This window comes from Oncorhynchus gorbuscha, linkage group LG25 (genome assembly GCF_021184085.1).
Source record: "Oncorhynchus gorbuscha isolate QuinsamMale2020 ecotype Even-year linkage group LG25, OgorEven_v1.0, whole genome shotgun sequence".
NCBI classification, from domain to species: domain Eukaryota; kingdom Metazoa; phylum Chordata; class Actinopteri; order Salmoniformes; family Salmonidae; genus Oncorhynchus; species Oncorhynchus gorbuscha.
Genome location: NC_060197.1, coordinates 6,880,073 through 6,908,042, shown reverse-complemented (window position 1 = coordinate 6,908,042; position 27,970 = coordinate 6,880,073). Strand labels below are relative to the sequence as shown.

General features: G+C 45.4%; 2 protein-coding genes across 3 annotated transcripts in view; one reads left to right on the top strand and one right to left on the bottom strand.

The window, feature by feature from the left end:
• Positions 1 to 11,571, top strand: part of LOC124014107 (KICSTOR complex protein ITFG2-like) — a 39,228-nt gene extending 27,657 nt beyond the window's left edge. Inside the window, exon 9 of one of the 2 annotated variants that reach the window (XM_046328820.1) lies at positions 9,666 to 11,571. In XM_046328820.1, coding sequence (XP_046184776.1) covers positions 9,666 to 9,709 — 44 coding nt within the window. In that variant the 3' untranslated portion in view covers positions 9,710 to 11,571. Of the gene's footprint in view, positions 1 to 9,659 lie in introns of both variants that reach the window. The other variant, XM_046328819.1, reaches the window with a different exon arrangement.
• LOC124014106 (nuclear receptor-interacting protein 2-like) lies at positions 561 to 27,198 on the bottom strand. Its single transcript, XM_046328818.1, has 6 exons — positions 26,499 to 27,198; positions 15,559 to 15,867; positions 5,178 to 5,260; positions 4,806 to 4,921; positions 3,835 to 3,887; positions 561 to 2,169 (listed from the first exon to the last, which is right to left on the bottom strand). The coding sequence occupies exons 1-6, from the start codon at positions 26,652 to 26,654 to the stop codon at positions 2,050 to 2,052; spliced, it is 837 nt and encodes a 278-aa protein (XP_046184774.1). The 5' UTR covers positions 26,655 to 27,198; the 3' UTR covers positions 561 to 2,049.
• Between the last annotated feature and the right edge of the window lie 772 nt (positions 27,199 to 27,970).

The following is a 27,970-nucleotide window of genomic DNA, read 5'->3' as shown; positions in this document are numbered from 1 at the left end:
CTGCTGCACCGGTCCTAGTAAAATACCAAATCAGCAAGCAAGGCCTGTCAAAGTGAATAACGTACCAAATGAGAAGAGGTAAAATGTACCAAGCAGATTTGTTTCCTGAACATAAAAAATTAAGGGAGAGAGAGAGAGAATATGCTTAAACAAACATCTAAGAGGGCTTTGGCCCAGAGAGCAGCCTCAGAGCAGAGTGATTAATGTCCCCTGAAGAAGACGAGGGAAGGAAGGCATCTGGGGTCAGCTCCGTTTTGGCAGCTCCCTCTGACTGGAGCTGGGAGGAGTAGGAGGAGCTGGGAGGAGTAGGAGGAGCTGGGAGGAGTAGTAGGAGATGGGAGGAGGAGTAGGAGGAGCTGAGAGGAGGAGGAGGAGGAGCTGGGAGGAGTAGGAGGAGCTGGGAGGAGTAGGAGGAGCTGGGAGGAGTAGGTGGAGATGGGAGGAGGAGTAGGAGGAGCTGAGAGGAGGAGGAGGAGCTGGGAGGAGTAGTAGGAGATGGGAGGAGCTGAGAGGAGGAGGAGGAGGAGCTGGGAGGAGTAGTAGGAGATGGGAGGAGGAGTAGGAGGAGCTGAGAGGAGGAGGAGGAGGAGCTGGGAGTAGTAGGAGATGGGAGGAGGAGTAGGAGGAGCTGGGAGGAGGAGGAGGAGCTGGGAGGAGTAGGAGCAGCTGGGAGGAGTAGGAGAAGGAGAAGTAAATAGAACTCATCCCTTTTTCTTTCCCATGTGAAACACTAGCCACTAACCATATCAAAACAGAAAAGCCCCTCGATTGACATGCATCCCACACACCCACACACACACACACAGTGCACATCTACCAGTACGTACACACACTCGCACATCTCCAAGTCACACACACTGACACACTCTCACAGGAACACTAACATCCAGACATATACAAAAGCAGACTTCTACAAAAAATCATGCGGAATTCTGGAATGTTTGGATCTTTTTGCTGTGCTGTCCGTCTGACACGCACAACGAGCTCCAGGACTCTTAACATTTTAAGTGGAATTATTGAGAACTAGTTTTGATGTGGGTCATCGTGACATTCTTAGGAGCACTCTTCATTTGGGAAAATAAATGAGAGAGAGTCTTCACTTGGCTGAAGGCAGTTAGTTCAGGAGTAGCAGTAGTCTCCTCACATCTCTTCCAGAATTCCCGGTCTGTCCTGACTCTCAATTAGATTTTTTAAACAGGCAGATTCAAAGGTTTCATAAGACCTGTTTTTTGTTCACCGTTTCTCTTGAGCATGTGTGAGAGGACATCTAGAAGACGATCTTTCTGTAAAGGGATGTGAGGGAGATACAATTTTTTTTCCTCTAGGCTGAACTGATTTTGATTTTAAACAGTTTGGGCATTTAATTGATGATCAATGTAAATGATTTTATACCTCCAAATCACTATGTTCATTTCAAATGATAATCATCGTCTGACTCCTCCGTATGTTTCAGTACACTCTTAGGGAATAAAAGGTGCTATCTAGAACCTAAAAGGGTTCTTCGGCTGTTCCCATAGGATAACTTTTTGAAGAACCCTTTTTGGTTCCAGGTAGAAACCTTTTGGTTCCAGTTTTTCTTTTCTTTTTTGAGATCAATGTAGAACTTTTTACAAAGAGGATTCTACATGGAACCCAAAATAGTTCCACCTGGAACCAGAAAGAGTTCTCCTAAGGGGACAGTCAAAGAACCCTTTTGGATTCCTTTTTTCCATGAGTGCATTGAACAATGATGCACTGTCTGGCAGATAAAAAAACACCTTGATTAAGTACATAATTATGAAGATTGTTACATAGAATTGTCCCAATCATTGAGCTCCATCTGCTCCATAAACTAGTCTGATTCACTACAGGGGTAACATCATGGTAATGTCTTAATTCCACAGAAACAAACACAATGGTGTAAACTGAAGAGAATTGGAGTGGTCAACCATGTTCCTGGCAGTGCGAGACACTGATTGGACAGTCCCGACCCGGACCGCATTATGTTTTTTCAGCGCCAGCCAATCAGAGGAGGGCGTGGGACGGCTGGGAGGTTGTGACACGCCAGCGTCACAGGTTCTCATTGCTGTCTTGGTGATGGCACTGGCTGACCAATGGCGGCTCCAGGAAAGGCAGCTCCTCCCCTGAGCCCTGGAGCGTTAGGACTCTACTGCTCAGGTCCACACAGCACTGGAGATAAAGGATGGATAAGGGAGACGTCAGATGGGTGACCGTGACCGACTATAGGGTCAGAACATGGTTTAACATCAACTCTACTACAGATAGAGTGCAGTGCCATGGAAACGCCATTCGTTTGCAGAACTGCCATCATCCAACAAAGTGCCATTTTAGACAACAGAGGGTTAATAATGTTATGTAAACCAATATCCTCGGAAAGGTCGCCTCGTCTGCTCCAAATAGCAGTTCAATCGGTCTGCACATGGTGACATTAAAGGGAGACACTGTACTTTTTTCAGTTATGTACTTTTCCATCCAAATGGTTCTCTTGAGGGGCACAACATTGAGTATGCCCCAGTGCGCATGCATATGTGATCACAATTCACACAATGGCTCTGAGATGCACTTGAGTCTAGCTCTCTGCTTTCCATTGGGCCTAACAGACTCCACTGAGCTTTGTGTTTTACTTCCAGGTAACCAGAACGGCCCAGGGACTAAACTGAACATTTTGTCTCTGTTCTAACAGTTGTCTTTAACTTTAACTCCATCTTTCCTTGCAGGCATACGTGATAATTAAATTAGGATTCACCCTTTTTTCCAAGCCACCGGTCTATTTAAGGAGTATTTTGAAAACTTTTCAGCTATGATTTAAATTGAGTTAAAGTTTCCATCTTGAGTTTTGCCGAGGGAGCAGAATACTGAGACTGGGTGCACTTGGAAGGAAAATTGTCTCCGGTATCGCAGATCCTCCGGGGGTGCTTTTGCGTAATCATAGATCTGGTTTGCAGTGCACCCTTAAAGTCTAATTAGATTCTCTGTGAGAAATGGCCGCAATTAGTCTCGTGCCTAATTCTACTTTCCCTCTCAGACCCTCTACGACAGAATTCTGTTCATGTAATTTCCCCTTCTGTTCTGTTTGTTGACTGTCACATTGTGTTGCCATTTCCTGGGATATCCTGGGGAAAGGGCAGCATTTTAAACCTCCTCGGGGAGATGTGCTGATCTGAAGTCGGTCTTATCTGTCTGCTTTCACCTGCAGCCCTGTCCTCACCAGGAAGCGCCAGCAGTGCAGCCGTAACCCTCAGATAACATAACACAAACCTGTCTGTCTCCGTCTCTGTCTTAACCTGGCATTGCTTGATGTGTTCTGATAGGAACCGGCATCTTCAATGTGTTACTAAGGTCTCTGCGTAGTCTAATCGCTACAGCTCAATGTCTGCCTCCTTTTTCCCTATGATTATTTTTAGCAGCAGTTTTCGTTATCTGTGAAGTTCAAGTTGGGGGAGATTTAGGGAGGACGGCAGATTCAAAATACCAAAAGGCACTCGCACATCTGAGCAAACATTTTGCAGGTGCGTGGCAACAGTTGAGCAAGATGAATGAAAAAGGAAACCGCACGCTGCTCTTGATAGTATCACTGGTCTTTAATAAGCCTACGTATCGGCCTCACGGCCTTCGTCAGAGGTTTAAAAAGTTTTTTTTTAAATTAGCACCCTTATGTAGACCTGGCCCCACCCACATCCGTTCCACGCATGGAAAGGGGTTGGAGGCGAAAGGAAAAACAAATAAGTGCTACAATTTGCATTTCATAAATATTCAAATAAAGTGTGTAAATAAGACGTAGGATGGCAGATCAAACACAGCATTTACACATTTGCGACACTAATGAGGACTTACTTTGAGTTCTTGCAGAGTCTGAAGACCCAGGCACAGCTCAAAAACCTCATCCTCTGTGGGGAGATAGAGGAGAGACAAAGAGAGGAAGAGAGATAAAGAGGAGAGAGAAGGAGAGACAAAGAGAGGAAGAGAGAGATAAAGATGAGAGAGGGGAGCAGAATAAGAAACAGTGAATTTCTAACCTGCCGTGTCTCTCGCTGACTGATTAATTAACACTGCATAAATGAGCTCAAAACTAACAGGAATCATCAGCACATCTCCATTCTCCCATCTGCATTGTGTGTGTGTGTGTGTGTGTGTGTGTGTGTGTGTGTGTGTGTGTGTGTGTGTGTGTGTGTGTGTGTGTGTGTGTGTGTGTGTGTGTGTGTGTGTGTGTGTGTGTGTGTGTGTGTGTGTGTGTGTGTGTGTGTGTGTGTGTGTTCAACCATTAAGGTATTAGTCTCTCTCTGCTTGTCTTTGTGATTTGTCCCTGGCTGCTGAATAGGAAAGGTCAGGAGCACATGCTGCATACTGAGTACACACTCACTCTCTCTCTCACACACACACACGCTGTCACATACACTTTGGCTGCAAAGCACATCTCCAACACCTTTTAAGACCGCTGCCTTTTTAGAGCAAGCATTCAGAAATAACACAGCCAGTAAGCAAATCTATTACCATCTGTTAATGTTACTGTCTGAAACACAGCTTTGTACCTAGGCACTGATTTGTTGGGGGGGGGGGGGGGGGGGTTACCAAGGGGTTTTATTCGATTCAATGTTGTTTGCCACGCCTTCGGTCCAGATAATGCTGAACAGAATGTATGTTTACGGAGAGAGAAAAACGAAAGTGTTTCATTGACACTGCCATAACACCTGTATTCCTACCCTGTATGAGTGGACTCTCTCTTGCTTCATTGACAGTCATTACAACTGGCTGCAATGCTGCTTTAAATGTTTATGTGACGTAATGTGTGGTCTCCCCTTCCTTACCGGTGACGTGGGCAGAGCACTGGACACTCTGTCTGCCCAGCTGCAGCTGCAGGCCCCTCACAGAGCCCTGGCCCTCTGCCTGCTCACAGGGTGGACCTTCCTGGGTGGGAACCAATCTGGCAACACAAAACACGGCCATGGTAGAGGTTATTAGGACGCTACTCTGTTCTGTCTCTCACAGGCCAGTTTGTTGATGCTGATGCAGTCTGATGTTGGTTGTGGTTGTGTGAGTGCCTGTGGAACTCAAATGTGTTTGTTGGCGCTCTGTATTTCGGTGCTAGTTGGCAAACCTGGACCCAGGAGTGTTATGTGATGGGTGTGGTAGAGGTCGAAGGAGAAAGAGAGATAGCGAGGGAGAATAAGGCCTCTCACCCAAGCCTCCTGCAGCAGGAGCTGGAGATGCGGTTGTGTTGACTCCCGGTGTTGATGGAAGCCTTCACCTCAGTGTCGCAGCACTGTGGAAACACAGCAGAACAACTACAGTGTTAACTGATAGTATAAGTGTATAGTCAACACACTTATACTCCCACAAATGAGAGAACAGCAGACAGGAACGCGTATATTTATCCTGCAGCTATAGGGAAATATATCTGTTTGATTACAAAAGGCTTCTCATCATATGGGTCCCAACAGCTCTGCTGTTGAAAACAACTGCCAAACTACGATATAAAGTCTGAATTAAAGGCTTATCGACTCAAGTTTTGGTCAAATTTGTGCTAGTAGTCCATTATTAAGCCACATTTCCCAACCAATTACAGGTAGTGTTTAAGACTAGGTGTTTTCTAGGTTTGGCATAGTTGTTTATACGCAATCACGTTTGTATTGATCCTCTGTCTGAGTCAGAGACTATTAGACCATGAAGCCTGTGCTGATGTTGCAGGACTTTGGCTATTCTGCCTCATGGTAAGAGATAATACCAAACCAACCATGACTGTTTAAAAAAAAAACACCTATGAAATCATTCGTCTCACTCCAGTGGATGTGTTGACTATTAGTTCAACCATTAGAGCCAATGACTGTGTTTGTTTTCTGAAAAAGATTTGAGAGATCTTATCTGAGGCCTGTTCATGCTTTTATAATCCTGAATACATTACTAGACAGTGAAATATTAGCCCAATCAGCAGAGCCTGTGGAATATTCTTCAACTAATCAGCGAACCGGTCAGTTCCTGTTTTGAGAATAGTGCTCGTCCAAAACCATTATGCTCAAGGGCAACATCTTCTGTACAAGAACAACATGATGTTGTCTTCTGAGCCAGAACAGTAAACAACACAACAATACTTCTGAAGTGAGGATCCTGTGTTTCAGCAGGGCTGTCTTCTCCTGGGTGCCTAAAGCATCCTATCTGTCTCACTCCCTGTCATCCTGTGTGTGTGTGTGTGTGTGTGTGTGTGTGTGTGTGTGTGTGTGTGTGTGTGTGTGTGTGTGTGTGTGTGTGTGTGTGTGTGTGTGTGTGTGTGTGTGTGTGTGTGTGTGTGTGTGTGTGTGTGTGTGTGTGTGTGTGTGTGTGTTCACCCAGTAGAGCTGCTAACAGCCAGGGTGGTGGTCCTTTATCCTCCTCCACATCTCCCAGTGGTTCTGTCGTAGGGCACTTCATGTCACAATGCTGTGATTCACGGTAAAGGGGAAGCAGACATTGCGGCAGATTCTAATGACTGCAGAGGCCTGGTGGCATGTAGCCTAGTGGTAAGAGCAATGGACCAGTAACCGAAAGAGCCCCGGTTTGATTCCCCCGAGCCGACTAGGTGACAAATCTGCCGATGTGTCCTTGAGCAAGGCACTTAAACCCATAAATGTAAAATGTTCTATAATGAAGTTTCTGTTGTAAATCTCAAGGCTCTTATTAGAATATTGCATTTAAATGTAACCTTTTTTAACTAGGCAAGTCAGTTAGCATATCATCCTTCTGCGAGTGGAATGCAGAACAGGCAATGTTGCTGAAAACACGCAACTCTGGAGGGAGGATTTAAAACATGTTCACACTTCACAGCATATGGTGGATCTGTGTGAGTGAGAACGGAACAAGATGTCACACCCGCCCCCTCTCGATGGAGAGGGAAAGACACCGAGTGGACACATAATGATATGCTTCCCTGAACACGAGTTAACACAACCCAGTGACATAACCTCTGTGTCCTTGCTAGGTCAGCAGTACTACCTTGTGGTTTCTGAGCCAGTGTACCTCATCTCAAGCCTTCTCTAACATCCACCATGTTTTGAATGAATGGTTCGATTGGTAGATGGATGGAAGGATGTATAAGGGTTGGATGGGTGGATACATGGATCCTAGATGTATGGATGGATAAAACATCCTGAGAAAAGCATGTTTTCACTTGTCTTTTTCCTGCCATATTATGACTATGTATCACAGTACATACATCGACTTGGCTTTAGGGTGTTTTTTACCCCCTAGATTAAAGTCCACTAGGACATCAAATCCCATTGCTGAGGCTGAATGTAAAAATGTAGTCCCCGACACACAAAATGGTGATAGTTGAGCTTTCCCTCTTAATCCCGGCAGGCTTCTCACGGCCAGGCTTCTCAGCAGGCCTGCGAACTTACGTTTTTGTTTCTGCCTGAGTGGTGAAGAATTCCTTCCCTTCTGTGAAGTTTAAAAATGGCTCCGGAATTAATGGGTAAATATGGAGCGTGTAACCGCTTTTAAAAACAGAATTGAACAAAGATAAGCTGAGCCCAATGGAATGTTCCCTGGCGAACCACTTACTTCAAACACATACACAGTAGCTGTGTTCGCATACTCAGACAAACCGTACTATTTGTGACGTAAATTGAGGATATAAACTCAGCACAAAAAGAAACGTCCCTTTTTCAGGACCCTGTCTTTCAAAGATCATTCGTAAAAATCCAAATAACTTCACAGATCTTCAATGTAAACGGTTTAAAACGCTGTTTCCCATGCTTGTTCAATGAACCATAAGCAATTAATGAACCCTCTGGGGTTTGTGATATATGGCCAATATACCACGGCTAAGGGATTTGTCCAGGCACTCCACGTTGCATCGTGCATAAGAACAGCCCTTAGCCGTGTTATTTTGGCCATATACCACACCCCGTCGGGCCTTATTGCTTAAGTATTCACCTTATTTAAGAACCCGGAAACAAAACAATGTCCGAACGTTCTGTTTTGTGGAGGACTTTCGTTGTGGCGTTCTTGCCATTTTGTGATCGTTAGCTAGCTAGCTCAAAATGTCGTGGGATCATACCAAGAAAAACCTTTCAAAGTCTAATGGCAAGTCTGTGCCACATCCACAGATTATTCAAGGGAAAAAATGGCCACATATCACCTATGAAGACATATTTTGTCTCGTTTCTCGGTGTGGATGAGTCAGAGGTGAGGAGCTATACAAGCACAGAGGCATATCAATACCTCCGCAGAGGCATATCAATACCTCCGCAGAGGCATATCAATACCTCCGCAGAGGCATATCAATACCTCCGCAGAGGCATATCAATACCTCCGCAGAGGCATATCAATACCTCCGCACAGGCATATCAATACCTCCGCACAGGCATATCAATACCTCCGCAGAGGCATATCAATACCTCCGCACAGGCATATCAATACCTCCGCACAGGCATATCAATACCTCCGCAGAGGCATATCAATACCTCCGCAGAGGAAAAGTTGGACGGGTGCTTATTCACTGTCTTGAGGATGACAACCTGGTGTTCCTCAAAGCAGATGTCCAGCCCAGTCAGAGCAAAACACACCATCATTCTGCCTGGATCCTTGTATCATCTGTCGGTAAGGTGGAGACTGCAGGGTGTTCTTGTGTTGCAGGGCAGGGGAAGTCTTGCAGTCATGCAGCTGCAATACTATGGAAGGTAGTTAGCTCGCTGGCTTTTTGTTTATCATAACATTTACATTTTACATTTAAGTCATTTAGCAGACGCTCTTATCCAGAGCGACTTACAAATTGGTGCATTCACCTTATGACATCCAGTGGAACAGCCACTTTACAATAGTGCATCTAAATATTTTAAGGGGGGTGAGAAGGATTACTTTATCCTATCCTAGGTATTCCTTAAAGAGGTGGGGTTTCAGGTGTCTCCGGAAGGTGGTGATTGACTCCGCTGTCCTGGCGTCGTGAGGGAGTTTGTTCCACCATTGGGGAGCCAGAGCAGCGAACAGTTTTGACTGGGCTGAGCGGGAACTGTACTTCCTCAGTGGTAGGGAGGCGAGCAGGCCAGAGGTGGATGAACGCAGTGCCCTTATTTGGGTGTAGGGCCTGATCAGAGCCTGGAGGTACTGAGGTGCCGTTCCCCTCACAGCTCCGTAGGCAAGCACCATGGTCTTGTAGCGGATGCGAGCTTCAACTGGAAGCCAGTGGAGAGAGCGGAGGAGCGGGGTGATGTGAGAGAACTTGGGAAGGTTGAACACTAGACGGGCTGCGGCGTTCTGGATGAGTTATAGGGGTTTAATGGCACAGGCAGGGAGCCCAGCCAACAGCGAGTTGCAGTAATCCAGACGGGAAATGACAAGTGCCTGGATTAGGACCTAACAACCTAATAACCCTTTCTATGAATGATATGTTTGACGTTAGCTAGTTACTTAGCTAGCTAATTAATTGGGGTGATACCATATCACTGACCAGAACTGATAACGTTAACTATTACAGTAATGGCTCATTGTGTAAGTATATCAGTCTAATCTCAAATGGCAATGAGGTAGGTACAGAATCAAGGTGAGTTTTACAATCAAATAGAACATTACCAGCATAACCTAAATCTACTAGTTAAAAGGAGACTGTGTAAACTAGTCAGCTGTGAACACCATGTAAGCTAGTGTTCTGTACTGTAATTGACTATTCTAACAGTAGTGTTTTGTTGAAGGTGCAGAATGCTGTGTATGGAGGATTGACAGGGGTGTCCTGTACAGATGAGCAATACCAGTGGAACTCGGGGGACGCAGCGGAATTTCGCTCCAAAAAGGTTGAGCGAGATCTGTTTCAAACGTCACAAACCAAGTGACGAGTTCTCTGACAGCACCACAGCCGCTTCTCCACCTCCACCTCCACCTCCACCTCCTGCATGTCAGTCCCACAACGCACTTAAACGTTTGAAAGGAGCCAATGTTCCAGTGTGGAGCTTTCTACACAAGTGCATCAAAGCTTAACCAAACAGTCATTAGGTTCCAGCAGCAGCCACACAGCTACAACAGCCTTATGGTGAACATGGCATCAACATGCAGTGTCAGAAATGCTTGTCATATTATGACATCTATGTTAAGCTGGAGGAGTGTAAAGGAGGAGTGTAAATGTGCCAGCTTGGAGGAGGTCCCTAAAGCACAGAGTGCCTCCCATGCATTGTATGACGCGCGTTAGCTTTGGATCACTGCTAGCTCGGCAAAGAAGGTTCCTGTGCGCACCACAACAAATCCCGACTTCGTTGTGCGGGAGAATCTCTTCCCTCGGGTTCCGCAACCACATATAGCAAAGAGAACGAGCAGGTGGCCTACACATGGATGGAGAGCTGAGGGTTTAGTCTGGAGAGTGGAGGCACAATAGTGAGTGTCAAGGAGCCATGTTTTTTTTCTGCAAGCCCAGATGGAGTGTTTAAACTCTCAGGAACTATTAGAAATCAAATGTCCCCTTCTGATTAAGAAGTGTGAGTCTCTGACTGAAATGTTCTCTGGCAAACTCACCGATGTGAAGCTGGTGCATGGGGTTACTCAACCTAATGGAGAACGTGGGTACTACATGCAGGTGCAAATGGGCATGTTCTGCACAGGACTGGAGAGATGTGCTAGCAGTTGATGTTAATTCTTCAATAACACAGACCCCACAGCAAATCAGGGGAAAAATATATTTATTTAAAGAGAACAAATCATAGTTGAAAGTAGATGGTAGATGTTTATTCTTCCCTGTCCTCAATGTTTCTCCTCTGAACAAAGAGACTGGATGGAGTTTATAACCCAACCCTAGCCCGTGGTTGACCAATTAGAATGTCTTGCAATAAAACTGGGCCAATGGCCAAATAACAAATATCCTGTTTCAGGCTCAATGTTTAGACAATTCGGACCAATGAGAACATGCCATGAGCCATGAGCTATGAGTCCCAGACTGAAATTCCTCCCGTGTCCCTGACCCATTAATCTTCAGTTCCCCATTACAGAAAAACAACTATTTCCATTGATAATTAATTCCCTCTTGACCTTTAGTCCTCTGAGTTGTGTATTTATCTTTGAATACTCGTACGGATGCAAACTGCTTGTCTGGGCTCCATCCGAGCAGGTTGTTATTGATGTGCCTTTTGATGTGAAGTTCTGTGCTGATCTTATTCCTAAACTAAAGACATTCTATTTCACACACATGCTGCCAAGGATAGTAGATGACTTCCAGTCAGGCAGACTAACCCTGTGCTCCAAATATGTTCATCTATGTGGTGTCTTATACTTCTCTGTTTTTAAATGGTTCATATATTTTGTGTCTTGTAAAGCTCTGTCGGCTCTTCCTTATTATCTAAGCATAACTCTTGATTGGTGTTTTTGTCTGTCACAGTTCACCTTCATATGCACATTTACCTGATTTTATATTTGCATAATTCTTGTTTTTTTATATCTTGCCTTGTACAGCTCTCTTCATACTTGTTTATCTAATGCCTACGGATAATGATTTATGAATGTTTTTATTGTCCCTTGTATAACTCTCTTTTCATATGGCACTTTATGAATTTATCTCAGCATATCATAATTCATCTTGCACTTGGCAAATGATGGTGTTAATAAAACCACTATGAAATTCAACTTTGTTGACATTTTCTTTGATACTTAACATTTTGAAATGAAGGACGAGGAGGCATGTCTAAGGGTTTCAAATGTGTTTTCAGTTTGATTCTGGGTTTGGTTTTCAAGGGCACAAATTAAGAAAGCTTTGCACAGTTATCATCGAGGCAAAGGGTGGCTGCTTTGAAGAATCTAAAATACAAAATATGTTTTGAATTGTTTAATAGTTTTTACTAGTGTTTAATAGTGTTTACTTCATGATTCCACATGTGTTGCTTCATAGTTGTGATGTCTTCACTATTATTCTACAATGTATAAAATAGTAAAAATACAGAAAAGGCCATGAATGAGACGGTGTGTCCAAACTTTTGACTGGTATGTGTTTACACTTTGCTATGACACTCCAAATTGAGCTCAGGTGCATCCAATTTCCTTGTATTATCCTTGATGAAGTCCACCTGTGGCCAATTCAATTGTTTGGACATGATATAGAAAGAAACACACCTGTCTATGTACAGTAAGGTCCCACAGTTGACAGTGCATGTTAGAGCATAAACTATAACATGCAGTCCAAGGAAATGTCTGTAGACCTCTGTGATATAAATATGAGGAACTTATAAAGTGTTCAACGTTTCCAAGAGCACAGGAGTCTCCAGCATTGGGAAACTGAAAAAAATATGGAACTACCCATACTCGGCCAAGAACCCAATGACCACTCTGACAGAATTACATAGTTCCCTTGACTGAGAAGGGAAAACCTGCCAGAAGGATAACAGTCTCTACAGCACTTTACCAATCTACGCTTCATGGGAGTGGCTAAGCGGAAGCCACTCCTAAGAAAAGGGTACATGACAGCAGGCAAATCCTTGATGAGAAGCTGGCTCATAGTGCAAATGACCTTAGACTGGGGTTAAGATTTACGTTCCAACAGGACAATGACCCCAAGCATGGATCCAAAGCAACGCTGGAATGGCTTCAGAACAAGAATGGGAAAGTCCTTGAGTGGCCCAGCCAAAGCCCATACTTGAATCCCATTGAAAGTCTGTGAAAAGACCTGAAGATTGCTGTTCACTGCTGCTCCCCATTTAACTTAACAGACCTTGGGAAAATCTGCATACCCAAATACCCAAATCCAGATGTGCAAAGCTGATAGACATACAGTTGAAGTTGGAAGTTTACATACACTTAGGTTTGAGTCATTAAAACTCGTTTTTCAACCACTCCACAAATTTATTGGTAAAAAACTATAGTTTTGGCAAGTCGGTTAGGACATCTACTTTGTGCATGACACAAGTACATTTTCCAACAATTGTTTACAGACATATTATTTCAAGTATACTTCACTGTGTCACATTTCCAGTGGGTCAGAAGTTTACATTCACTAAGTTGACTGTGCATTTAAACAGCTTGGAAAATTCCAGAGAATAATGTCATGGCTTTAGAAGCTTCTTATACCATTTGAGTCAATTGGAGGTGTACCTGTGGATGTATTTCAAGGCCTACCTTCAAACGCAGTGCCTCTTTGCTTGACATCATGGGAAAATCAAAAGAAATCAGCCAAGACCTCAGAAAAAGAATTATAGACCTCCACAAGTCTTGTTCATCCTTGGGAGCAATTTTCAAACGCCTGAAGGTACCACGTTCATCTGTACAAACAATAGTACGCAAGTATAAACACCATGGGAACACGCAGCCGTCATACCGCTCAGGAAGGAGACGCGTTCTGTCTCCTAGAGATGAACGTACTTTGGTCCAAAAAGTGCAAATCAATCCCAGAACAACAGCAAAGGACCTTGTGAAGATGCTGGAGGAAACCGGTACAAAAGTATCTATATCCACAGTAAAACGAGTCCTATGTCGACATAACCTGAAAGGCCGCTCAGCAAGGAAGAAGCCACTGTTACAAAACCGCCATAAAAAAGCCAGACTACGGTTTGCAACTGCACACGGGGACAAAGATCGTACTTTTTGGAGAAATGTCCTCTGGTCTGATGAAACAAAAATAGAAATGTTTGGCCATAATGACCATCGTTATGTTTGTAGAAAGAAGGGGGATGCTTGCAAGCTGAAGAACACCATCCCAACCATGAAGCGCGGTCATGTTGTGGGGGTGCTTTGCTGCAGAAGGGACTGGTGCACCTCACAAAATAGATGGCATCATGATGCAGGAAAATGATGTAGATATATTGAAGCAACATCTCAAGACATCAGTCAGGAAGTTAAAGCTTGGTCGCAAATGGGTCATCCAAGTGGACAATGACCCGAAGCACACTTCCAAAGTTGTGGCAAATTGGCTTAAGGAAAACAACGTCAAGGTATTTGAGTGGCCATCACAAAGCCCTGACCTCAATCCTATAGAAAATTTGTGGGCAGAACTGAAAAAGCGTGTGCGAGCAAGGAGACCTACAAGCCTGACTCAGTTACACCAACTCTGTCAGGAGGAATGGGCCAAAATTCACCCAACTTATTGTGGGAAGCTTGTGGAAGGCTACCCGAAACTTTTGACCCAAGATAAACAATTTAAAGGCATTGCTACCAAATACTAATTGAGTGTATGTAAACTTCTGACCCACTGGGAATGTGATGAAAGAAATAAAAGATGGAATAAATAATTGTTTTTACTATTATTCTGACATTTCACATTCTTAAAATAAAGTGGTGATCCTAACTGACCTAAGACAGGGAATTTTTACTATAATTAAATGTCAGAAATTGTGAAAAACTGAGTTTAAATGTATTTGACTAAGGTGTACATTTCCCCCCAAAATGTCACTTTGTCATTATGCGGTATTGTGTGTAAATGGGTGCAATTTCTTTTTTATTGTAGTTAATCCATTTTGAATTCTGACTTTAACAACAAAATGTGGAATAAGTCAAGAATGAATACTTTCTGAAGGCACTGTATGTGTATGAGTTCATCAACATCTATCCCAAACCACATTGATTTATTGGAACCTGCTTCAGGCAGGTATGATTCAGAAAGCCAGTCAGTTAAAATGCTACACAACACTACCTTGAGATGACAGCCAGAAATGATGCAACTGAGTGGGTGTTTTTTTTTTTTTTTTGTGTGGCAGTCATCCTTGTTCTATAGAGTGACTCAGGTGAGGTGATCTGGAGGAGGGAAAGAACACAGTAGTCTCTGCCGCCCGCCCGCCCACTCCCCAAGGTCAAACTCCTTTATTTGGGGGTATATCTCCGTACCTCTCTGTGGAGTTGATGCCTGGTTAGTCTCGTGTATGTAGGTGTTGTTTCATCAGTCTGAGCCTGTGTTCCAGACAATCATTACTTGTGGGTGGGTGCAGTATGGTGTTTTAAAGTTAGTCCAATTATTACGTTGCAGTAGGTGGGTTGTCAGTGGGTTGTCTGCAGAGATAATATAGCCTGAACATACTGAGTCAGAAATGACTTGGGATGGTACGTTTGCTCATGTTCACTAATAACATCTTAATGACTGCTATTCATTCACTGAAAAGAATGATGCTACCAGTGAACTCAATGCATTTGCATTGCTGGTTTGTCTTCCCCTCTTGCCTATAGATTGATTCTACCAATGTTGTTCGTATGATTATCTTATGATGTTAGTATGATGGGTTCTTCAGCTGTGTGTTGACTTCATTATGAGTCTGTTGCTGATCCTGCATGCGGAGGAGTCACTGTTACAGTATGTTACATTAGCTCTTCATTTAGCCACAGACAGAGTGTGACGAGAGTGTCTGAGGGGTGCAGAGGGTCGATATGGGGACTCTACAAACCCTAGAATCAAAGCCATTTAGAATTAACGAGACCGGGCTCAGTGGAATACAATGAGGGAATAAATCATCTGGATAAATGATGAGTCACTGTGGTCTCTCTGAGTGCTTCTCTCTCCTCCTATCCCTTTATCTCCCCCTTTCACTCCTCTTTTATCTTCATATGGAGTGGAACTGAATGGTATTTGAGATTTCATTTAGGTGAATAAAAAAAACATGACGCAGCAATGAAGGAAGGATGGGTGTTCAAGCGTACCTTGCACTGGACCAGCAGGGTAGTGAGAGGCCTCTCCTTCCTCCCCTCCTCTGTTTTATCGTTCCCCGCCGTGCTGCTTGTCTTCCCCCCGGCCTCGCTGCTGTCCTCCTCCTCGTCCGACCTCGTCTCTAGGCTCCTCTCGCTCTCCTCCGTGGAGTCGTCAGCCGTGCTCTCGCTCTTCTCCTCTGCGTCGCCGGCGCCCCCCTCCTTGCTGTCGACCAGGGGCGAGGGTCTCCCCACGCGGGCCTCGCCCCGCAGCTGTGTGATGTTTCCTGCCATGAGGCGGCGCTGCACGATGCTGTGGGGCTGCTGTAACCAGGAGACAGGGCAGGTAGAGGGATGTCAGACACCATTTTCAGTGGAGTCAGAAAAAAGCTATGCATTTAGGGCTGGGTTAAGCCTGGGTTAAGCCTAGTCCTGAACTAGATTAGATTAGAGAGTTTATAGTCACATGTATAGGCTGGAAGATGTAATTACAGGGTACAGTGAAATGATTGCCCTCCGAGCTCCAACAATGCTGGACAAAGAGAAAAAAAATGAATATAAATCGATAATAAAATAATAATATATACACATTACAACTGTGGCAATGATAAGTGTCCATTGGGGTGGGGGCAGGGTGACTCAAAATGATGTCACTAGAGAATCTCCATTGAAAGTGCTTTTTAGTCTTGGACGAGGCTTAATCTGTGTCTGAGGATGGAGGATGTCAGTGATTTCAGATATAACTGCTGCTGAAAAACGGTGCTGCTACTGACGGGATGGAAACATCCATTCTCTCTATGCCAGAGGCACATCGTTAGCTGTAAATAGCGTGTGTGCACGCTTATGTGTGGGTAGGCGCGCATCCAATCTGTGTTATCTGCACTGTGCATGTCTGTACAGTATGTAGCCTACAAAACAGTTGTTCTGCTTGTATCACACAGTTGCTGGTCTCAAATCTCACCTTTGGGGCCTCATTGTGAGTTCAGTTGAGGTGTTGAAGGTTTCAGGTAATGACCACAACATCAGAGCATATCAGAGCCAAGCCGAACTGTCTGTCAGTCTCCTCCTGGGCTCATTTCACCCTGTGCTCCAACTCTCCCTGTCAGCCCATCAAAGTGATGACTGGTCGGTGCTCTCACACTGGCTCACACAATAGATTGTATCAGGCCTCTGTATACCTCTGTGGGTAGGCGTTCTATTGATCAGGGAGGAAGTACTCTCTGGAGGGGCCAGTTTTGCTAAGAGCTTCTCTGTTTATAGGGCTTATTGACACTGTAAACAGGCAGATATGCACTCTCTCTCTCCCTCTCATATTTAGCTCTCTCTCTCTCACACACACACACACTCTCACACGCACACAGAAGCAAGTCTGCGTATGTGTGATAACCTATTCATTTGACCTTGTTCATGTGGTTAACAAAAACAAGAAGCTTGCTTGCTCTGACTTTTCTGAGACATTCAGTGGGTATACTGTATATAGTGAACTCCAGAAGTATTGGGATAGTGGCTTTTTTGTTGTTGTTTTGGCTCTGTACTCCAGCACTTTGGATTTGAAATGATACAATGACTATGAGGTTAAAATACAGACTGTCATCTTTAATTTGAGGATATTTGCATCCATATCGGGTGAATCGTTTTGGAAATGACAGCCCTTTTTGTACATAGTCCCCCCATTTTAGGGGACCTAAAGTATTGGGATAATTCACTCATGTGTATTAAAGTAGTCAAAAGGTGATTATTTTGTCCCATATTCCCGGCACGCGATGATTACATCAAGCTTGTGACTCTACAAACTTGTTGGATGCATTTGCTGGTTGTTTTGGTTGCGTTTCAGATTATTCTGTGCCCAAAATAAACGATTGCGTCATTTTGGAGTCACTTTTATTGTAAATAAGAATAGAATATGTTTCTAAACACTTTCTACATTAACGTGGATGATACCATGATTACGGATAGTCCTGACTGAATCATGAATAATTATGAGTGAGAAAGTTTGACTCACAAATATCATACCCCAAGACATGCTAAAAATGACAATAACAGCATTTTGGGGGGGGGGTGTATGATATTTGTGCATCTATAACTTTCTCATCATTATTCACGATTCATTTCAAAATCTCTTAAGTGATGGCTACTGTAAAGTCAGCTAAATTGCATTAGGGGAGGAGGCTCAAATGAAGAACCTACATCTGTAGGTGGGTTCTGCTGCTGGTATTGTGGGAGACTGCAGTTTCTCTAAAGGCTCTGTGTCACACCGGAAGTGTCTGGGGAGAGTTCACACAGACGTGACCCTTGACCTCCTCGGCACCTTTCAGTAGACGAGCAGGTGTCCGTTGTGTATACAGCCTTGAGTCTGTAGTCTAGTGCCTCCTCTAAAAGATACTATTACTGAGAGCAGCTGCAGGACATCACAGCACAAACAGCCTCATGACTATGTTGTGATACAATGCCACCTCTGATAGAGTTATTTTATTAGTTCTATAACAAATCATGTTATTTTACATTTCCTCCGTATGTTCGTGTTAATAGAAAACCTTCGTACCTTGTATCCTTTCTCTGCACATAAATGAAGTATTACATGGGCCCACTCCTGTACTCATTGTATTGTATTGCACCCAGATACGAAGAGCACAAATCCCCAGAGGGTTGACTGTCCAAATACTGCGATTGTGCAATCATACCCAATAGCCTGAGGAACAGATGGAGCAAGACGGAGAGGAAGGAGGAGGATAAATGCCACGCTGGTATTTTGTCCCATTCTTTTCTCAGCTGATTGTATTGTTTTCATCATCATTTCATCCTTGTTTTGTATTGTGCAACGTGCAGGGCGAATTTACCATTCTCTACACGGGGCTGGAAGCTGCAGCTTGTTCTGCCTGTTTACAATATGAATGAAGATAAGAGGGGAGAATTATAGGAGGGTAGAGAGAGGGAGACAATGAATGAGAGAGAGAAAGAGAGAATAAGAGGGATAGAGAGATCCCAGTAGATCCTGGCTATAATATTGTCCTCTCATGCACTCCCGTGTGTTTGTGTGTATGTGTGTATGTGTGTGTATACACTGTGTTTATAATGGCTTTCCTCCTGCTCCACAACACTGGTAGACATCTGTCTCTCAGTAACACACCCTGTCATCCTAGAGGTCACCTAGGGGTCACACTGTATTCCTCTCCCAGTCCTGTCATCCCTTTATTCCCCCCCACATCTCCCACCATTTTGCCTCCATTTCTCCCCTCCTTCACTGTTGTCTGCCAGTGCGAAGGCAAAAGTATATTGTTGCTGTTGCTACCTCATAGTCCAGCCAAGGTTTGTGGATACGGGAACCGACTGGGTAAGATGTGAGGGGCATCACTCTCAGAGGACATGGAACTTGTAAAAATCCTTCTGTATTGTTCCAAAGCAACTAGTTTGGGCATTACACAATTGATCTGGGTACTTTAGAAGCTACCCGTCTGTAGAATTGTCCTCCCAACCCAGCCTCAGTTCTAGCTGATCATGTAGTTGCTAGGCTGAGCTGTGTTAGTCAGCTCTGACACAAGCTGTGAAGAAGGCCTCTCCACAGGAGCCTGCGGCACAATAGTCTTTTCACAATGAGCAGCTCGACGTCCGCTCCACACCACTCCCCATCAATCAACAGGGTCACTTGGACCGGGCCTGAATCTTACTCACCCCCTTCTGGTCCTGGAGCGAAGTGGACAGTGTTTTCTGACTCTGTCATATCTGACAAGCGTTCAAATCAAGCCCCATGTGGTTCCTTTGACCTCACACTCACCTTCCCTGCTATCAACACCCATAGAGACGGGTTTTATCTCGATGTCCGCAGCCCTCTATCAAAGATGTCATTGGAAAACCAGCAGTGTACTGTGTGTCATTCTCGTTTGACCCCCACCATTCAGCCTTCTATCTTCCATCAGCACCAGCGTTGTCGAAGGCAACACAGAAAAAGGTGTAATTTCAGCCAAGTTTTCTCATTTACATTTCTCAAAGCTTGCAGGATCAGATGATTTATGATCTAAATCCGACAATGATTAAGGGTACTTCAACACGTATCCCCCCGCTCCTTCCTGCTGTAATGAACAGCATGTGTATGGAAACACACACAGGGAGATGGATAATGAACCCAGGTAAATGGCTGGCTGGCTGATGGAGGGGCTTCCCTGGGCGAACTACTAAAGGTTTATCTGGAGGGAGGAGTCACAGTCTGGAGGGAAGAGTCACAATCTGGAGGGAGGAGTCACAGTCTGGAGGGAGGAGTCATAGTCTGGAGGGAGGAGTCACAGTCTGGAGGGAGGAGTCACAGACTGGAGGGAAGAGTCACAGTCTGGAGGGAGGAGTCACAGTCTGGAGGGAGGAGTCACTGTCTGGAGGGAGGAGTCACAGTCTGGAGGGAGGAATCACAGGCTAGAGGGAAGAGTCACAGGCTGTGTCCACAAATGGCTCCCTGTTCCCTATTTTGACCAGAGCCCCATAGTATCCCAATAGGGTGTCATTTCAGACACAGACACAGTCTGTGGAACTGCTGATTTATCTGACTTCGTCCCAGTGTGTTACTTTTTCACATTTATGGAGTTTTTGTTTGGTCCTTGGGAGGAGATTTAAAAAATGAAGAAATAAACATATTTCTCTTTGACAAGCATTAATTAGTCGAGGGAGGGAGGGAGACAGAGAGAGAGAGAGTTGCCTGGTTGCCTGCCTCCCCTCCCAAGGGGAAAACCCTCCTTTAAATCCCATTATTATTAATCAGTTATCGAAAAACTCCATTACCCATACTTCCCCTCCTCAGTGCTCTTCTCTGACTGGCAAAGAGCAGAGCAGATTGAACCTGACAGCAGTGTACCCAATGTAATTCCCCCTGCTACATGTGAGTGAGGAGGAGGCTGGCTGTTGTAGGTTCCGATTGCCCTGCAGCTACAGCGAGGTCAGACTGTTTGGATGCAGATCCTCTGTCCACAACAAGCGGCCTGTGTGCAGTGGTTGTGAACTGCCATACAGTATGTTCCCTGGCCTTTTTATAAAGTTCAAATGCAATTCACTGTTCTAGCGCTCCACTTTGGCGGATGTGCTTAGTCTTTTGTCTGGTTCCAGGGACAGGGATGAAAGTGGCTGTAAAATAACCCGTTTGGAGACAAAGATTATAATAATGTCTGATGTTGCATCTGTCTGGCCTCTTTTCTAGCCATGACATTCTCAGAGACAAGATAGAGTGCTGAAGTAAGCAGTATGATTTCAAAATAATATATTGACCGAATGCGGCGACTGAACGTTGATTATCTATCCGGTTTCAGCCGTCACCGTGGACACGTTCATCACTTTTGTGCCAACCGTCAAATGGCAAAAGCATGAGTACATGTAAAACTGTCTCGTTTTGCCAAATAGCTCATGCAAGGCTTTTATTTGATTTGTCACACTCAATATGGACTTATCCCTATTAAATCCCCCCTGGGATAACCTTTATGGCTGTAAATGCATGCTGATGGGTGGTAGTCTTTATTGGCTAAGTGGTTCACTTGGAATTGGCGTCCCTGCTATGACTTTAGGCTTAATCTTTGTCTGGATCCATCAGCGATCATGCAGATGAGATTATATTGGCTGATATCATGATGAGCCATCATTCATTTCAGCCAACAGAGATGATGACTGGGTGAGTCTTAAATAGTGTTTTGTGATGGTGGGTTAAACATGTGCAAAGGATGTGAAGGTTCCTGTCCCTTCCTGTCCCTCCCCTAGTTGGTCTCTAGAAATCAATTCTCTCTTCAATTGGCTGTAATTAAAGAGAGTAATACTTCCCATAGCCTTTCTGGTGCTGAAAGTATGGAGAAGAGATTGAAATGAAAACTTTATTGACATGACATATAATATTTCTATGACTGTTGTTAACACTGTATGACACTCTTGATGAAGGCCAACTGTTGTCCCCCGTAGGCTAGATGGCCATTGTTTATTTTATAAAAAATGTTATATTTGAATTGACTAGATACAGAAGCAAACTGACCCAGTTAGACAACCAGTCCAGTCAAACCACGAGACATGGCACAATAGGTAAAGAGGAAAAACAAACTGGGATGTTTATAGAATATCAATCATCAATGACCTTGTCCTTTCCTGTCTGTCATATTCTAGCATTCCATCTAGCATCTTTTCAAGCCCTCCTCAAACACACATACACATATACACACACACACACACACACACACACACACACACACACACACACACACACACACACACACACACACACACACACACACACACACACACACACACACACACACACACACACACACACACACACACACACACACACACTGTTCCTCTGTGTTCTTAATACATATTGCAGACTGCTGATTCTGCTGCTGAGTGTCCTGCAGTGACCTCCCTCAGAACATGTCCACAGTGTTCCAGTTCAAACCGGTCACTATGATGCTCACTCTTTCTCTCTCTCTCTCCCTCCCTTTTGTCATGGCATGTCCTCTTTCCTCTTTTCTTCTCTCACTCTCTCTCACTCTCTGAGAGATTAGAGCCTAATTGCCGTGTGGGCTAATTATCTGACTGCAACAGGCTCCTCTCTCTGTCATGGCTGAAGTCACATGACTCTGCTAATGCCTGCTTTCCCATTCGGATCAAGGTCCCCAGCCGCTGGCTTCCTGTCATACAAACCATCAGGGTGTAGCCAGCAACACATCTGGTCTCTCTCTCTCTCATCTCTTCTCTCTCCCTCCCCTCTCTGTCTCTCTCTCATCTCACTCTCTCCCTCCCCTCTCTGTCTCTCTCTCTCTTTCTACTCTCGATCTCTCCCTCTGCCATCCCCTCGGTCTCTGTGCCGGTCTGTTTCACCCAGGTATTTTTAGCCGGCTGTCTGCCTGCGGAGCGCGGACCAGCTCTGGGTGAACTAACGCTGCTGCCCATCAAAGCTTCTGACAACTGGCAGCGAGAGTGGATGAGAGAGAGCGGGGAGGGTGAAGAGAGTGCAGAGAAGAGAGAGAGAAACAGATAGAGAGAGGGTGGAGGGATAGAGAGAAGGGTCCTCACCTCCGCTCTCGTCAGCCAGGCTAATTGGCTCAGTGCTGGGTTCTAATGGTAATCACTAGAACCTTCCTGAGATGTCTCCTGAATCAATTCGCCATGGCCCTCCACAGTCAGAGTTAGGGCACTTATCTCAAACTTCTTAGTGAAATGTCAAGGGATCCCATTGAGTGAGTGAAGGTGCCATGTCGCCGCCTGGGAGAGAACTCAGTCTAAAGTTGTCGTCCTTGGATGTTATAAACAATTTAATGAGATAATTACCACCAATTAAATCCAAGCCCAGACACTTCCACTTGATGTGGAGAAGGATATGCCCTGCTGGGTTTGTTTGCCTGGTGCTGTAATGCACTCCTCTGAGCTTCATGCTGCAGTGAGGTGATGAGAAGGGAAGGTGCTCTACATTCTGCTCCACACTGGAGCATGTGGACGCTGCAGCCCGGCTCCGACCTGATAGAGACACCTGGAGCCTCCCATTTAGACAAGCCTCACTGGGTCTGTCAGGAAAGAGGATACACAGATACACTCACACACAGCTTATTCACACACACAAAGTTAAAAAGAGTGGGAGGCAGAGCAGATGGAGGGATATAACTGAGGAGTGGCGAGAGGGATGCTGCTTCCTCTCTTCCTCACTGTTTTTCTAGAACTCATGGCTTTCTGATATAAATATCACTTGTGCTAAAAGGGGCCACAGTCTACCACTTCCCCTCTTGTCCCCACCCTCCTCCACTCTGCTTTTCCCTTCCCTCGCTCTTGCGATTGAATGGTGGGTTGTCTTTGCCCTTTTCATGATCACTACTCCCTGGCTCTGATCTAGAATGAGGGAGGGAGGGAGGGAGGGAGGGAGGGAGAGAGAGAGAGAGAGAGAGAGAGAGAGAGAGAGAGAGAGAGAGAGAGAGAGAGAGAGAGAGAGAGAGAGAGAGAGAGAGAGAGAGAGAGAGAGAGAGAGAGAGAGAGAGAGAGAGAGAGAGAGAGAGAGAGAGAGAGAGAGAGAGAGAGAGAGAGAGAGAGAGAGAGAGAGAGAGAAAACACATTCACTCTTATATAACTGGCCCTTTACTGTTAAATGATGTACTGGCTCAGTTGAAGTGGAGGGGCAAACCAGGCTACATCTAAAGAAGCCCTGCGTGGTTCAATTTGTGCATTTACACCAGGTTTAGTTATATTTTAATGACTTGAGAATGATAATGAGGACAAATGTCTTCATCCTTCCTTAATAGGGGAAGGAACCCATGAGACTGATAATAAAGCATTCTTGAGATATGAACACTATTTCAGAATGACAGACAGACACACACATGTGGGCGGCAGGGTAGCCTAGTGGTTAGAGCGTGGGATCAGTAACCGAAAGGTTGCTAGGTCGAATCCTCGAGCTGACAAGGTACAAATCTGTCGTTCTGCCCCTGAACAAGGCAGTTAACCCACTGTTCCTAGGCCGTCATTGTAAATAAGAATTGGTTCTTAACTGACAATAAAGTTAAATAAAAAAAATATACACACATACTGCCTGTCTATTCAGCTGTGAGGTGACATCACTACTCTGTTGGTGCCCATCAGCTGGCTTCTGTTTTATCTCAGAGTAGCCCCACGCACCTTAGGGACACTCCTGCTGCTTTTCTACAATTCACTTTAGCCATGTCTCCACCCGGAGCGTGATTGCTTTTGACAGTCAGTACGGAGAGCGAGGCACGGCGGGGGCGCTGTAACAATGGCTGCCTCTCTGGCGTTCTGCCGTCCAGGCTCCGAGGCCATTACAATGCGAAGCAGGGCCATGAGATGACATGCAAATCATTCTGTAACCCCTGGGGCCTGTTTCCTCCATCGAATGGGGTTTCTAGCAAACGAGGTATGAATCAGAGCGAGTTCTTTTCTCTTTCCTATGAGCAGATAATTGGTTTTAGCATAAGAGGGATTTATCCCGGTAGCGTCGTTGAATTAAATACTGCCGTTCAGCAGATGTGGTCTGCATGTTGAAGGTGATGCAGACAAGATTCAGCTCTGACTGCATTACATCGTGACAAAATGCCTTAAAGTTATACATGTGACTGTAAATATACACTGAAGAGCCTGAGTGTGTCAGTGGCATCATCCTCTCTTGTTGTCACCCTTGTAATCAAATGGTCCTCTGAGTATTTGCTTGTTTGTATTCAGAATAATGGAGACACTCGTTTACAAGTCAGACATCATGGGTGAATCCCAAATAGCACCTGATTTCCTACTGTATATAGTGCACTACTTTGAACCAGAGCCTTATGTGTATAGGGCATAGGGGTGCATTTAGGATACAGGAGATGGTTACCTTCAGGTTCTCTCACTGCATAGGGATTTCATATTTTCTCAAGAGTGTGAATAGAATCCACAGCACCAGACAGGCTCCAACAAATATTTAATTTCCCTATAAATAACAGCTTGTTATCCTCCCACAATGCTCGTGTGAGAGAATTCAACTCTGAGAATAAAGGGAAATAGATTTAGATATAACGTGAGAGGGTTTCAGAGAGATGGAAGTTCGTCGTGGAGATGCTGCTGCCTTCTGCGAAAGCTGTCTTTAAATACACAGTGTAATCACACACAGACACAGTGTAAACACACGCACACGCACACGCACACGCGCACACACACACACACACACACACACACACACACACACACACACACACACACACACACACACACACACACACACACACACACACACACACACACACACAGCACACTTCTGATGCTCTCCACTCCAGTCATTCTGGACATTCTTGGAGTGCGTTCTGGGAATTTGGGAGGCAGCCCTCTAATCAAGACTGTGTCAGGAGTTGACAGTGGGGCTACGAAGCCATTATCACAGGAAGCCCTTGTGTCCATAGAGGAGGACTGGGAGAGAGAGGACTGATTGAGCAGGAAGTGGGAGGATGTTGGGGGACGGGCGGACACTTCCTAACAGGGACTGTCGCTCTGTCTTACAGTGTGTTCTGTCACTGTGTCATGCATTGATTAGAAGCATGTGGCTGCGTGGGTGGCTGCGTGGGTGGCTGCGTGGGTGGCTGCGTGGGTGGCTGCGTGGGTGTGCGCCAAAATCTTAATCTAACTTGCCTCGCTCTGTTTGTTCTGTCCCTCTGGCCTCATAGCTCGTGTGCTGATGGAAGGAGACGTGTGACAACCACACCGTGTCTCTGAGGCTCCATGTGCTCTGACGGGGTTTGACAGGCAGTCCTCTCATCTACTGTGCTGAGCCTCTTACATGGCCTACCGTCTTCTCTAAACACCTCGTCAGATAATGGAAATTGCAGTTGATGTTGCAGCGATAACAGTGAACGGTAGATCCATGATAAGCAGCTGGTGGCAAACAGAGGACAGCCTCTTCAACTAACTATCCAAGGAAGCTCATTTCAACATCTTCTATCTGCCAAGTCTCATCCAAAATGCATTTAGCCACCATTAGCCACCATTTAGCCACCATTAGCCACCATTTAGCCACCATTAGCCACCATTTAGCCACCATTAGCCACCATTTAGCCACCATTAGCCACCATTTAGCCACCATTAGCCACCATTAGCCACCATTTAGCCACCATTAGCCACCATTTAGCCACCATTAGCCACCATTTAGCCACCATTAGCCACCACCACTAAGAGTCAAAGTGGCACAATACAAGCAATAGAGTGTGATCTAATGGGACTAGTCTAATGGGACTAGTCAGACAGCCACTGACCAGGGTCGTATTCATTAGGTAAAGACTGTAACAGGGAGGGACTATTTGAACTTGTTCAATAAGAGCAGGGCACACTGTAGTAAAACATTCTACAACAGAAAACAGAAGATTTTTCCTTGCAAAACATGTTGCTACAGTGTGCGTTAATAGATACAACTCATGTAAGTGACAGTGCCGCCAATAACAGAATAAGAATAGCCCAATGAGACATTGACAGCCACTCACCAGATCTTTGGAGGTGCCCAGTCTCTTGAGCCCATCCAGGGGCAGCAGGTCGGCTGAGTCTTTGTGTGTGAACTGGGTGGCCTGCTTCAGACGCCTCTGCTGGCCCAGGATGGCTTTATCCCGGATAGCCAGATCACCCTTCTTCGACTCACTCATGGTCAGTCAGTCAATCCGTTAGTCAGTGCAGTACAGCTAGCTAGAGTGTAGAGCAGAGCTGCTCAGTTCAGCGTACCTCTGTCTGATGTAGCCTGGTTTGGAACAGCAGAAGCAGCAGTAGCAGCACAGAAGGGTATGACTGTTGAAGGCAGAGCAGCACAGCCCAGTGCCCTGTACTGTATAGTCTCTCCTTTTCACTTCCAAGAGCTATAGATCGCAGAGAGATGATACTGTTGATTACTCCTGTTTTAGTTGGTCTCTTCCAGAACAAATGTCTTCACCTTTACTGTGTCCGTCTTCAAACTGTTCCACCTTCAAACTGTGACCTCCCTCTCTGTGAGGGTGAGGCTGTTTTGAGGTGCTAGTCCTTGGCATCTATTTGTGTTCTGTGTTGCTGTCAGTGTCCAGAAATGATTAGTGTGCTGATGGTCCTGTTATGTAGACATGACTCTCTTCAGGCTGGGCTGTGTGTCCTCCTCTGTCAGTGCAGTCTGTCCTTGCAGCGCTGTGCCCCTCTCTTTCTCTGCGCTCGCTCTCTCTCTCTCTCTCTGCGCTCGCTCTCTTTCTCTGCGCTCGCTCTCTCTCTCTTTCTCTCTTTGCTCTCTCTCTCTTTGCTCTCTCTCTGTTTCTCTCTCTCTCTCTCTCTCTCTCTTTGCTCTCCCCCTCTCTCTCTCTCTCTCTCTTTGCTCCCCCCTCTCTCTCTCTCTCTCTTTGCTCTCCCCCTCGCTCTCTCTCTCTCTCTTTGCTCTTCCCCCTCTCTCTCGCTCTCTCTCTCTCTCTCTTTGCTCTCCCCCTCTCTCTCGCTCTCTCTCTTTCTCTCTTTGCTCTCCACCCCTCTCTCTTGCTCTCTCTCTCTCTTTCTCTCTTTTCTCTTTGCTCTCTCTCTCTTTGCTCCCACTCTCTCTCTCTCTCACTCTCTTTCTCTCTTTGCTCTTCCCCCTCCTCTCCTCGCTCTCTCTCTCTCTCTCTCTCTTTGCTCCCCCTCTCTCTCGCTCTCTCTCTCTCTTTCTCTCTTTGCTCCCCCCTCTCTCTCGCTCTCTCTCTCTCTCTTTCTCTCTTTGCTCTCCCCCTCTCTCGCTCTCTCTCTCTCTCTTTGCTCTCCCTCTCTCTCTCTTCTCTCTTTGCTCTCCCCCTCTCTCTCCTCTCTCTCTCTCTCTCTTTCTCTCTTTGCTCCCCCCCTCTCTCTCGCTCTCTCTCTCTCTCTTTCTCTCTTTGCTCCCCCTCTCTCTCTCTCTCTCTCTCTCTTTCTCTCTTTGCTCTCCCCCTCTCTCTCGCTCTCTATCTCTCTCTCTCTCTCTCTGCTCTCTCTCTCTCTT

Bases quoted from the DNA above. Each gene is read 5' to 3' on its own strand.
- LOC124014106 (XM_046328818.1), bottom strand. From the start codon at position 26,654: ATGAGTGAGTCGAAGAAGGGTGATCTGGCTATCCGGGATAAAGCCATC. The intron at 15,868-26,498 runs GTGAGTGGCTGT...TCCTGGTTACAG, and splicing joins TGGGCACCTCCAAAGATCTG to CAGCCCCACAGCATCGTGCA. The intron at 2,170-3,834 runs GTAAGTCCTCAT...CTTTATCTCCAG, and splicing joins AGACTCTGCAAGAACTCAAA to TGCTGTGTGGACCTGAGCAG.